This window comes from Saccopteryx bilineata, chromosome 3 (assembly GCF_036850765.1).
Source record: "Saccopteryx bilineata isolate mSacBil1 chromosome 3, mSacBil1_pri_phased_curated, whole genome shotgun sequence".
Classification (NCBI taxonomy): domain Eukaryota; kingdom Metazoa; phylum Chordata; class Mammalia; order Chiroptera; family Emballonuridae; genus Saccopteryx; species Saccopteryx bilineata.
Genome location: NC_089492.1, coordinates 1,128,774 through 1,142,202, shown reverse-complemented (window position 1 = coordinate 1,142,202; position 13,429 = coordinate 1,128,774). Strand labels below are relative to the sequence as shown.

The window sequence follows — 13,429 nt, the reverse complement described above, 5'->3', positions numbered from 1 at the left end:
CTCCCCTCAGCAGCCCCCGTGCCCCCTGGCCCTGCCCTGACCCTCCACGCCCTCCCCTCAGCAGTCCCTGCGTCCCCTGGCCCTGCCCTGACCCTCCACGCCCTCCCCTCAGCAGCCCCTGCGTCCCCTGGCCCTGCCCTGACTCTCCACGCCCTCCCCCTCAGCAGCCCCTGTGTCCCCTGGCCCTGCCCTGACTCTCCACGCCCTCCCCCTCAGCAGCCCCTGCGTCCCCTGGCCCTGCCCTGACCCTCCACGCCCTCCCCTCAGCAGCCCCTGTGTCCCCTGGCCCTGCCCTGACCCTCCAAGCCCTCCCCTCAGCAGCCCCCGTGCCCCCTGGCCCTGCCCTGACCCTCCACGCCCTCCCCCTCAGCAGCCCCTGCGTCCCCTGGCCCTGCCCTGACTCTCCACGCCCTCCCCCTCAGCAGCCCCTGCGTCCCCTGGCCCTGCCCTGACCCTCCACGCCCTCCCCCTCAGCAGCCCCTGCGTCCCCTGGCCCTGCCCTGACCCTCCACGCCCTCCCCTCAGCAGCCCCTGCGTCCCCTGTCCCGGAAGCTCCTCCTGTGGTTTAGGGGTGACCAGCAGCAAGGGGACGTGCTGACCCAGAGCGGGGAGGGGCAACTGCGGTCCACCCAGGCCACAGCCACAGAGCAGGTCTGCCTCAGGCAGGCTGCTGCCCAGCCCTGACCACCTGCAGGGCCCAAAGCAGGGGCTAGGCCAGGGTCGCTCATTGACCAGCACTGCCAAGTGTGGGTTGCTCAGCGGGCTGCTGGGTCTTGGCCCTGGAAGCCTGAGGCCTGGGCAGCCTCTGCACATGACCCTGCGTGCCTCCTGCATGGGCTCCTTGTGCCCTCTGATCCCGCGTGCACGTCCTCTGCCAGGGGAGCCTCTGGGCCTGGCTGCCTTGCACAGACCGCAGGCGAGGCCACGTAAGGGCTCACCCCAAGTTTCTCTAACTGCCATGGTCTTCAGGGCCCCAGCTCCACTGGCCTAGTCAGGGCGGGTCTCGGGGAGAGCAGGACACTCGCTGGCAGGGACTGAATGGTGTGTCCCACACAGTCCTATGTTTGGATCAATGCTATCCAGAGGCGGGGCCTTGAGCTGATGACTGGGGTTGGAAGAGGCGGTGAGGATGGGTGAAGAATTAGGGTCCTCACAGGAAGGGACGTAGCAAGAAGGCCTCACTGCCTGACCAGGCGGTGGCACAGTGGATAGAATGTTGGACTGGGATGCGGAGGACCCAGGTTCAAAACCCTGAGGTCTCTAGCTTGAGCGCAGGCTCATCTGGTTTGAGCAAGGCTCATCAGCTTGGACCCAAGGTCGCTGGCTCGAGCAAGGGGTCACTCGGTCTGCTGCAGCCCCCGGTCAAGGCACATATGAGAAAGCAATTAATGAACTAAGGTGTCGCAACGAAAAATTGATGATTGATGCTTCTCATCTCTCTCTGTTCCTGTCTGTCCCTGTCTATCCCTCTCTCTGACTCTGTCATAAAAAAAGAAAAGAAAAGAAAAAGAAGGCCGGGTTCTGCAGCTGAAAGGGGAACCCACCAAGGCACCCTGACCCCAGGCCTCCAGCCTCCAGAACTGAGAAGGGAACACGCAGCGGAAGCCGCCCGGCCTGCGGTCGGTCAGGGTGCCCAGCGGCCCCCCACTCTTCAGACCGGGACAGGAGGCAGAGCAGGGCCCTGGCCAGCGGAGGCCATGCAGGCATGCCAGGGGCAGGGCGGGGTGGGGGGAGAGAGCACAGGGGAACAGGCCGCCCGCAGGACGCTGCCCACCTGGCTGAGCTCCTCTGAATAAGATGCCACTCTGGAGAAGCGTTTCAGGGCCCTCCAAACTGCAGCCCAAACCTTGTCAAACCGCCCGGAAGTTACCGAGATTTACCACACAGACACGAAAACACAGCAAGATAAAAGGAGCCCGCGAGCGCAGCCCCCCGACAGCGCCATGTGTGGCCCGAGGAGCAGCTGTGGAGGCAGCCGTGCAAGCACAGGCTTGTTTATTCCGCACTTTCCTGTCAAATGAATTCGGAGAGAGAAAAAAAGTGACAGGCAGTTTAGGGATATGTCACACTCCAGCTTCAGTGCAGATGAATGGACTTGTTGGAAGCAGCGAGGACACAGGCAAATCCACACATCTTACAACTAAAAATTAAACCCTCACTCATCCCACGCTTCAGCCCCAGGTGCCCTCTGCTGCCCCTGCCTGCCCCTGGGCCTGCCCGAGCCGAGTCCCGAGGCCAGCGGCCGGCAGTGGTCTGGAGTCTCTGGAGCCAGGCCAGGCCTCCTGTGGGCCCTGGGTCCACCACGTGGGCTGCACGGAGCTTCCACGCGTTGAGCCACAACTGACTTGGGCCGAGAGCAGGGCTCCGTCTCAGGAGAGGGAGAGCAAGGCCACCTCGCGAGGCAGAAATGCACCAGTGCCCCAGCCCCCGGTGGGGACCAGTAGGGCGAGGCTGAAGTGGCCGTTCAGAGTACTCGAGAGACAGGCCTTTCCTGAGAGGGAGGCCACCAGTTCCCCGGGGAAGGTGAGGGGCCCTGTCACGGGGTGGGGCCTCTGGGGCTGGGGTGGCAGTGGCTCTGTCACCTCCACAGTCTCTAGTGCCAGGCCCCTCGTGGTGCAGGATCAAGCATGGTGACCACACCACCCTCTGAGGGGCCGGTCGTCCCTCGGCAGGAGGAAAGGGGCTTGTCCAGGCCACCAGCTGTTGGGGGCTGGGGGCTGTGCTGAGCTCAGGCTCCAACCGGGCCCTGCTCCCAATGCCTGGTTGCTCCGGACTGCTCTCCAGGCAGAGGCCCAGGGACTCTGCGACCCCCACCCTGATCCCCATGGCTTCCCCCTCACCACGAGTCACAGCCTCCAGCACCCACCAGGGCTCCTGGGCTCCCCAAGGGCGACAGCTCCCACACACACACAGCATCCCCTCTGCAGTGACCACATTCACGGAGCATACCGGAGAAGGGGGTCCGGGGCCACCAATGCCAACAGTGGTGCTCTTGCCTACTGGGCTGCCTGCCCGCCCCTCCGAGGGGGTGTAGCTAGGACGCCTATGCAGAGCCCTCAGCCCCCGGCTCCGCCGGCTGCCTGGCGGGACACCCCTGCATTCTCCTCGTGGCAGCAGCCCTTGGCCCCCAAGTGCCCGAGCCCCACCAGCAGCCCAGCAGCTCCACCTGCCTGAGGAGAGCTGAGGGACCTGCCGCTGCACGGGGCAGAGGTCAAGGGCTCGGCCAAAGCCAGGCGGCCCCAGAGCCTCCCCCGGTGAAGCTGAAGGCAGTGGGTGGGCAGACACCAGACTGGCCATTGGCCCTGGAGACAGGCCTTTCTGCTGCCTCGACAAGCCCAGCCCAGGCGTGCACTCCTGACAGTGAGGCCGGGCAGCTGGCAGGCAGCCACTCTGCTGAGAAGGCAGCCCTGGCCAGGACACAGGTGACCTTGGGCAAAGGAAGCCCAGTCCACTGGCAGCCACATTTCCCGGGGCCTGCAGTGCCTCAGCCCTCAGCACCCCACACCCACCCCTCCCAACAGGCCCAAGCCCAGGAGCCAGGCCCTGTCGAAGGCCCAGAGCTCTGCGCTCAGCTTGTGTCCTGGGCACCTGGTGACATGGCAAACAGACTTGGAGTGAGACAGTCAGGGCAGACGGATGCCCCACTGAACATGGCCCCACACACGCCATTCTGGGGGGGGGGGCTGACACGCCTCCTCCAGCAAGGAAGGCGCTGAGGACCGAGTGCCCAGCCAGGCACCTGGAGAGCGAGGTGGCTGGGGCAGCTTGGGAGGAGCAGCAGCTACGTCTGGTGGCCGCTGGGTCTCCCCCAATGGCCCATGCCAGGCATCTGACCCGAGGGGCAACCCCACATACCTGCCCACACAGCACCCAGGCGCCCCCTCAGCCCCACCTCCTCAGGACGGGCTGTTTTCCGCCTAACAGGCCTGAGGCGAGGCGCCTGGCTGAATGCGCACAGCGTGCTGTCCTGGGGGTACGTGAGGCCATCACCCTCCACCAGGAACCCTCGCCCCACTGAACCTGGCACCTACTTCACTCAATGACCCTGGCAGGCCCCAGCTGGACCAAAACACTAACCCTGCCTGGTGCTCAGAAGCTGGGAGGAGATGCCCGCTGGTGCCACCCCAGCAAGTCGCCCCCAGCCCCAGCGCCCCCAGGAGAGGCGGGGTCTAGCCCGCAGGTGGGGCCCACATGCCCACGGCAACGGAGGCAGGAGCAAGAATCAATAAATCTGAACCTCATTCACGATGATCTGGGGCTCCTATTAAGTAAATTAATTTAAGTTAATTTAGCTCGATCTTGACTCCCGATCACAGTGATTTAGTGAGGGGGAAATTGCATTAGGAAAGGCCGCGCTCACCAGATAGAAAAACAGAAGAAAATTAGACCCACTTAGCACTGTGAATTAATATGGAAATAGCAGGTGTAAATTTAACCTTATCGAGAGAGTGAAAATTATCTTCATAAATTTGTAGAAATAGCCCCCAAGATGCTTATAAATCTATTTAAAACAAAAATATTACAAAAAGTGCAGTAAAATTAATTTAAAATATACTTCCAGCTATTGCCTCTAGAGGAGGCGGCGGGGCCAAGTTCACTGTGGCCTAGCGGAAAGGGAGAAGGGCAGTGGACCCCGTGGGCCCCAAGGGCAGGCTGACCACGCACACATCTGTGGAGGCCCCAGAGCCAGGCCGTCTCAGAGGGTGGCACCGACGACAGCTGCTCTGACCTGTGGTCCAGCCCCTCAGGGCACAAGAGCCCCGCCTCACAGCCTCTGGCCCAAAGCCACGTGCCCTGGAGTGCCCACTGTGCCCAGGGGAAGCTACACTCAACCAAGTGGCCCCAGGCTCCCGGAGGGTGGCGGGAAGACAGAGGGAGGGGGCCTGCCACTCGCTGCCAGGTTCTGAACCATCTGCCAAGGCTGTCGCCCCTTCCTGCCTCCGAGAAGGGGCCACAGCCCATACCAGGCCTCCTGAAGCCTGGAGTTTGCAGCCTCCCAAGAGGGGCTCCCAACATCCAACCCCTAATACTGCTTCCCCGACTTCCACAGCCTCCTGCTTCTGGGCCCAGAGCACCCAGGAAAGAAGGTGGAGCCACCCCACACTGCACACTATCAGCCAGAACAGCCTGGGGCAAGGCCACAGGATGCCTGGGGCGGGTGGGATGGGGAGGGCTGAGACCTCCCTCCTGCCCTGAGCAGTTAATAGACTGACGGCAAGATGGGCTCACAGGCTCCAAAGGGGCCGCTCAGGGCCCAGCCTCTCATCCAAGCCTCCCCTGAGGGACACCATGGCCACCCACATCAGCTGATGGCTTGTTAAAACGGGAGGGCATGTGTGTGTCTGCACATGCATGCGGCACGCAGGCTGCCATATATCTGGGGCACAAACTGCCGAACAGGAAGACTAGGCCATTTACAGCCAGCAAACGGGAGATCAAGCCCTTCTGAGTGGTGCAATCGGTCCCTGCAGCCTCAGGCCCCATCCTGCAGCCTGAGAGCCCCTCAGAGGCAGCCTGGCCCCAGGCCCATGGGGGCCTCTTACCTGGAGAGGGAGAGCCGTCGAGCCCGCCAGGAGGGCAGGGACAGGGGAAAGGGGGCCACGCTGAGAGATGACGCTGGGGTCCTCTTGACAATGCGGTACCGGGTCTTGATCACTCTGCCGGTGGGCGGTGCCCGCGGGGTGTTCAGGCAGGATGCTGCAGAGAAACCCAACACAGCAGTCAGCGAGGTCGGCAGGGACAGCCCCTCACTCTGCATCCCAGCCCCGCCCCATGTGCACATTCCTGTCCCAGGACTCCCAGCAGCCTGAGGCTCTGGGAGAGCTGGGCACAGGCCGGAGTCCCAAGGCACAGGCCGTCGGGATGCGGGTGACCTGGGTGGGGAAGCAGGCCAGTGCCCTCAGCAAGCAGCACTAACGTCCCCAAACCTGGGCCCGGCCTGACTCCCAGAGCTCCCGCGGGCTGCGGGGGGTCCTCGGTGGGCCCGGGAGGCTGGGGGTGCCCTCGCAGACTGATGTCCTCGGTCACTTCTGCTTCCGTGGTGTTCTGCAGGGTGATACACACCACGGCTTTTCCTCCTGCTGAGCGTGTCCTGCAGTTAGCAGGGATCTGTTCTGCCTGAGTCCCCTCCACTTGATAGTTGGCAGTTTCTCCACAGCTTCGAGGAACACGTCTAACTGCCTGACTTTCATAATATACAAACTCTTAACTGCCCAGATAATTAAAGCTAATGCAGTGAGAGGCACAGCTCCCCACACGGGCCAGGCTGCTGTGGGTGGGCTCTTCCTCGTGGCCCCACCGACCGGCTTGCATAACGCCTAGCGGTTTGCTCAGAAAGGGGCTACCAGCAGGACCCCAGCATCAGGGGCTTCTCAGGGTTTCCACCCAGAAAGGCACCACATTGGACAGCTCGGCCAGGCAGCCGGTTGGGGGCTGAGGATGGGCAGAGACCAGGGGGCGTGTGTGCCAGGCAAGGCCTCCAGGAATGCACACACATGGTCTCACTGCCAGCGCATCAGCACAGGGCAAGCTGGGGTCCTGGGCAGGCACTGGCCAGCCCTCAGCTGAAGACCGTGAGGGGTGTGGGATGGCCCAGGAGAGTAGGACAGGCGCACAGTGACACCAGACCCAGAGGTCCCCACATTCCCACTACCTGGTGCCAGCCCTGGTTGTGGGGGCTCTCCTGAGGCAAAGACCAATGATCCATAATCCATGTCATTTGTCTGCTCCCCTGGGCACCAAGGAGACATCCTCCCAGCACCGATGGACCTCTGACTGATACCCAGAGCCTCCCCACTACCAGTCTACAGGGGCTGCCACTGGCCCACAGACAGTAACAGTACCTGTTACTAAACATCACCCCACAGAGCCTGAAACCAAACCTCCTGAGTCAGTGCCTGGGCCCAGACAGGCCCCCCATGCCCCACTAGCCCAGGACCCCACGGTGCTCCAGCTGACGTCTGCCAGGAAGCAGGCAGGAAAAGTCCGCCCCGCAGGCCGAGGGCCCAGAAAGTACTGGAAACCAGGGCAATGACCCCCTCTCTCTCCCTCTCTCAACATCTCTCTCCTCCTCTCTGTGTGTCTGTCTCTCCCTCCCTCCACGGACAGCAGCCCAGAGGACCTGGGAGAAGAGGGAAGTCCAGCAAAACCAAAGGCACCATGGCATCACCTGGGGTGCCCGCTCTGGCTGAGTGACGGACGCACGTGAGTGAACCTTCAGCTCTGAGCACCTCGCACACCCCTGCGTGCAGGGGAGAGCCTAGCAGACAATGGGCGTCAACAAAACAGTGTTTGTTCAACTGAATCTTCAAGGTCTTACAAGAAAGAAAAAACAACATAAATCAATAATAGCTCGTTCCAACTACGACTCAAGTATTCGAGATTTCCTTCAAGCTACAGCCAGGCCCCAAGCTGACCTCATCTTAGGGCCCCTGTAACTGGACAGTCTAGATGCCTGCAGCCCCTCCTGGGGGCCTGCCCGCCCACAGGCCACCCCTTTCAACCCACCTGTGCCTGCCGCTCTGGGACGGAAAGCGCACCCAAGAGCCACAGGCCCTGGCTCTGCAGCCCGGGTCCCTGTAGTCACTTCTGCACAGGGTGGGGAGGAGGGCTGGTCCTTGCTCAGGCCGATCCCCTCCTCAACCTTGCTGCCTTCATCCCGAGCACTGAGAGCCCCTGCCCGGGCTCAGTCCCACTGCACAGCATTCTCTTTTCCTGCCCCCAGTGTGGTCAGGCAGACACCACCTCCTCCAGGAGGCCCCAGCCCTTAGTGCCCAGAGGACTGGACTTGGTTCTAGAGAGCTCCTCTGGGCCAGGCCCTCGTGAGGGCCTCAGTGTTAACAGCACGTTCCTGTGCGACGCAGGCCTACTGTGAGGTCCGTTCTTTTATTAACTTTCCGCATTTTACTTATTAATGCCCGACTCTCACTTCTAGAAGAACATAAACAGCCGGGCCATCAGCGGCGCAGTGGATAAAGCATCGACCTGGAATGCTGAGGTCAGCAGTTCAAACCCCAGGTTTTCCCGTCAAGCGCCTATAACAGACAACTACTACGGGCTGATGCTCCCAGCTCCCCTACCCTTTCTCTAAAACAAACAAACACTTTTTTTTAATTTGTGTTTTTTATTTTATTTTATTTATTCATTTTAGAGAGGAGAGAGAAAGGGAGAGAGACAGAGAGGGAGAGAGAGAGGAGAGAGAGAGAGAGAGAGAGAGAGAGAAGGTGGGAGGAGCTAGAAGCATCAACTCCCATATGTGCCTTGAACAAACAAACATTTTTAAATAAAAAATAAAAGGGACAGCCTGACCTGGGGTGGCGCACTGGATAAAGCATTGACCTGGAACACTGAGGTCGCCAGTTTGAAACCCTGTACTTGTCTGGTCAAAGCACATATGGGAGTTGATGCTTCCTGCCCCCCCCCCCCCCCCCCCCCCCCCGTCTCTCTCACTCTCCTAAAATGAATAAATTTAAAAAAGAAAAGAAAAGGACACAAATAAAGCACCCCCCCTTTTAAAGGGCCAGTCTCCTACCACTTCCCCACACAGTCCCCTATTACACCCTGCCCTCCGGTGTCCGGAGAGGCAGAGAGAAAGGTGCCCCTCCCAAGCCCTATCCCCCGAGGGAGGCCATGACCCTGCAGCCTGGCCCACAGACCACTCCGGTCCCTGGTGGTGGGCCGCTCGGCTGTGGGTGAGAGAAACACAGGGACAGTGACCCTGAGAGAACCGTCCGGAGCACCCACGCTGAGGGCACACAGCTCAGCAGCGTGAACAGATGGTGCTGTGGCCCCAAGGCCTGGCAGGAGTGAGGGCTGCAGGGACCACACAGGGACAGAGCTGGGTAGCCAGGGGAGGGCCCTGCCCTGGGTGGGGCAGCAGGTGAGGGCCCTGCCCTGGGTGGGGCAGCAGGTGAGGGCCCTGCCCTGGGTGGGGCAGCAGGTGAGGGCCCTGCCCTGGGTGGGGCAGCAGGTGAGGGCCCTGCCCTGGGTGGGGCAGCAGGTGAGGGCCCTGCCCTGGGTGGGGCAGCAGGTGAGGGCCCTGCCCTGGGTGGGGCAGCAGGTGAGGGCCCTGCCCTGGGTGGGGCAGCAGGTGAGGGCCCTGCCCTGGGTGGGGCAGCAGGGGAGGGCCCTGCCCTGGGGTGGGGCAGCAGGGGAGGGCCCTGCCCTGGGGTGGGGCAGCAGGTGAGGGCCCTGCCCTGGGGTGGGGCAGCAGGTGAGGGCCCTGCCCTGGGTGGGGCAGCAGGTGAGGGGCCCTGCCCTGGGGTGGGGCAGCAGGTGAGGGCCCTGCGCCCTCCTCCTGGAGGCCCGCCAGGCAGCACGCTCCCGCTCCTCCAGGCCGGCCGGCCGTGGGTTGTGTAGATAATCGTGTTATTTAGATAGGATGTTGGTTTAATTCCCTTCATTACAGACTCCCGGGTTGTAATTTTTTTCTCCACATGATGTATTCCCCGTGGCACATTTCACTCAAATCAAACCCTTGGCGCCTTTATTGCCAACGAGGCCCGGGCGCTGCGTTATCAGGCCCACACACACAGCCCTCTCCGACCCGCCATGCAGAGGTCACTTCTAATGACTAATCGATCTCATTAGCTTTCCTAATTAAAAACTTTACTACCGCAATGGAAGACAAACTACGGAAAACTGCTGGCATCACATCTGAATGGAATATGAGCCCATCCATCAGCAGGGCCCTCGCTCCTGCACAGAGCGCCCGCCAGCCTCCCCTGTTCCCACGCTCTGGGTCACGGAGCAGTGGGGAGCCTGCTGGGTGCTGGGGAGCAAGAGGGCACCGGGCGCCCCCCGCACACCGACACGGGTGCGTGGGGACCGGCAGTCAGGAGGCAGGGCCCCGGCGGTCTGGCTCGGCCCCAGTTCCTACTGCTCTCCACGCCCCAGTGACGGGGGCAAGGAGCTCGCCAGCTCTGGGGCCCGTGGAATGCTGGGTGGCCGGGTCCCGGCACACTGGGTGGGTAGCAGAGAGGCAGGGGCCGCATGCCCCCTCCCTGGCTGTCTGTACAGCCCACCCCGGGCCTGCACACTGGGTGGGTAGCAGAGAGGCAGGGGCCGCATGCCCCCTCCCTGGCTGTCTGTACAGCCCACCCCGGGCCTGCACACTGGGTGGGTAGCAGAGAGGCAGGGGCCGCATGCCCCTCCCTGGCTGTCTGTACAGCCCACCCCGGGCCTGCACACTGGGTGGGTAGCAGAGAGGCAGGGGCCGCATGCCCCTCCCTGGCTGTCTGTACAGCCCACCCCGGGCCTGCACACTGGGTGGGTAGCAGAGAGGCAGGGGCCGCATGCCCCCTCCCTGGCTGTCTGTACAGCCCACCCCGGGCCTGCACACTGGGTGGGTAGCAGAGAGGCAGGGGCCGCATGCCCCCTCCCTGGCTGTCTGTACAGCCCACCCCGGGCCTGCACACTGGGTGGGTAGCAGAGAGGCAGGGGCCGCATGCCCCCTCCCTGGCTGTCTGTACAGCCCACCCCGGGCCTGCACACTGGGTGGGTAGCAGAGAGGCAGGGGCCGCATGCCCCCTCCCTGGCTGTCTGTACAGCCCACCCCGGGCCTGCCGCCCCAGATGGCAGAGCCCAGCAGCCCGTCCCACGGATCACGGCTCTCACTCCACCTCAATGTGGGGTAGGAGGTGAAAGGGAGCTGAGATTTCTGTGGAACTGCAAAGAGAAACAACCAGGGGCCCTGGCCGGTTGACACAGCGGCAGAACGTCGGCCTGGCATGCAGAAGTCCAGGGTTCGATTCCTGGCCAGGGCACACAGGAGAGGCGCCCATTTGCTTCTCCACCCCTCCACCCCTCCACCTCTCCTTCCTCTCTGTCTCTCTCTTCCCCTCCCACAGCGAGGCTCCATTGGAGCAAAGATGGCCTGGGTGCTGGGGATGGCTCTGTGGCCTCTGCCTCAGGCGCTAGAGTGGCTCTGGACGCAACAGAGTGACGCCCCAGAGGGGCAAAGCATCGCCCCCTGGTGGACATGCTGGGTGGATCCCGGTTGGGCGCATGCGGGAGTCTGTCTGACTGCCTCCCCGTTTCCAGCTTCGGAAAAATGAAAAAAAAAAGAAAGAAAAACAACCAGGAAGAAAGTGAGTTAATAACCTCACAGCTGTCTAATGAGGAGAAGATGAGACCAGACTGCCCCTCTGTGCACAGTCGGCCGAGGCCACTGACCAGGGGAAAAGGCCTCTCCCAAAGGCAGCCCCCCCCCCGATCCCCTGGGGGGCAGGTGAGGGCCCCAGCAGCAGGCTGCTGAGCTCTTACTCCCCAAAGGCAGTGGAAGCAGGACCATGTACAGCCTGGGGACAGAGAATCCAGCCTGCCTGCCAGATACCCTGGAAAGCAGGCCACACTCCTGGAGGGGCACCTGGCCAGTCCCCGACGGCGAGGGGAGCGGCAGGGTCAGCACAGGCGCCTGACCGCTCAGGGACAATGCCCTGCAGCTGGGCTGAGGGTATGGAGAGAGGTGACAGCCTTGGGCTGAGGGCTGTCTGCAGTCCAGGGTCCTCACCCCCACCCGGTATGACGTGACTCTCTGATCACTGCCCAGTCTGCCCAGTATGACGCGACTCTCTCTGATCACTGCCCAATCTGCTCACTGGATCACTGCCCAGTCTGCCCAGTATGGTGCGACTCTCTGATCACTGCCCAGTCTGCCCAGTATGGTGCAACTCTCTCTGATCACTGCCCAGTCTGCCCAGTATGATGCGACTCTCTCTGATCACTGCCCAATCTGCTCACTGGATCACTGCCCAGTCTGCCCAGTATGGTGCGACTCTCTGATCACTGCCCAGTCTGCCCAGTATGGTGCAACTCTCTGATCACTGCCCAGTCTGCCCAGTATGGTGCGACTCTCTCTGATCACTGCCCAATCTGCTCACTGGATCACTGCCCAGTCTGCCCAGTATGGTGCGACTCTCTGATCACTGCCCAGTCTGCCCAGTATGATGCGACTCTCTCTGATCACTGCCCAGTCTGCCCAGTATGGTGCGACTCTCTGATCACTGCCCAGTCTGCCCAGTATGATGCGACTCTCTCTGATCACTGCCCAGTCTGCCCAGTATGATGCGACTCTCTGATCACTGCCCAGTCTGCCCAGTATGGTGCGACTCTCTCTGATCACTGCCCAGTCTGCCCAGTATGATGCGACTCTCTCTGATCACTGCCCAGTCTGATGCGACTCTCTGATCACTGCCCAGTCTGCCCAGTATGGTGCGACTCTCTGATCACTGCCCAGTCTGCCCAGTATGGTGCGACTCTCTGATCACTGCCCAGTCTGCCCAGTATGATGCGACTCTTTGATCACTGCCCAATCTGCTCACTGGATCACTGCCCAGTCTGCCCAGTATGGTGCGACTCTCTGATCACTGCCCAGTCTGCCCAGTATGATGCGACTCTCTCTGATCACTGCCCAGTCTGCCCAGTATGATGCGACTCTCTCTGATCACTGCCCAGTCTGCCCAGTATGATGAGACTCTCTCTGATCACTGCCCAGTCTGCCCAGTATGGTGCGACTCTCTCTGATCACTGCCCAGTCTGCCCAGTATGGTGCGACTCTCTGATCACTGCCCAGTCTGATGCGACTCTCTCTGATCACTGCCCAGTCTGCCCAGTATGGTGCGACTCTCTGATCACTGCCCAGTCTGATGCGACTCTCTCTGATTACTACCCAGTCTGCCCAGTATGATGCGACTCTCTCTGATCACTGCCCAGTCTGCCCAGTATGACGCGACTCTCTCTGATCACTGCCCAGTCTGCCCAGTATGATGCGACTCTCTCTGATCACTGCCCAGTCTGCCCAGTATGACACGACTCTCTGATCACTGCCCAGTCTGCCCACCGGCAGCGGCTACTCTGCCCCGCGCTCCGTGCCACCCCACTGCCCGCACCATCACCAGCTAGAGACGGCCCTGGCGGCTGCGTCACAGCCAGTCTTCCCAGAAGCTACGCTGACCTCTGCCTCATGAGCCACTGCAGCCCAGCTGCTCAGGTTCCGGCTGTCCTGGTGTCAACGGTCAGCGCCCTCGGGCACACAGGACGGCGGGCAGCAGGGGACCCACCCAGCCAGGACCCCTGGGTCAGGCAGCCTGTCCCCAAGGACAGCTGAGCTGCACTCATGTAAATATGGCCACAGAAACGAACACAGAACAGCAGGCACACACTGTGAGGCCTGCGGCAGCCAGTATGGCTCCTGCCCCTGAAACGTGGACATGCCTGTGTACACAGCCTGGGCCTGGCGGGACCTCAGTGCCCCCTGCCTCAGCTGGGCCCCAAGGAGGGCCATGCAGGTGGAGTGCTGCCCCTGGGGACCCGCCCGATGTGCTGCAGTGCGCCAGTGTCCGGGCCTGAGCACCTCCTGCAAGGCCAGCCCAGGGGAAGGGCTGAGGAGTAGCCCCAAAGCCTGCTTGGCTCCTGCCCGGCTTCTCTGGGC

At 62.1% G+C, this 13,429-nt stretch overlaps 1 protein-coding gene across 1 annotated transcript in view; it reads right to left on the bottom strand.

The window, feature by feature from the left end:
- The window catches only part of ZC3H3 (zinc finger CCCH-type containing 3), a 77,064-nt gene that overhangs the window by 38,718 nt on the left and 24,917 nt on the right, over nt 1-13,429 (bottom strand). Inside the window, exon 4 of the mRNA XM_066265470.1 lies at nt 5,544-5,697. Within this exon, the coding sequence (XP_066121567.1) occupies nt 5,544-5,697 (154 nt within the window). The remainder of the gene's footprint in view (nt 1-5,543; nt 5,698-13,429) is intronic.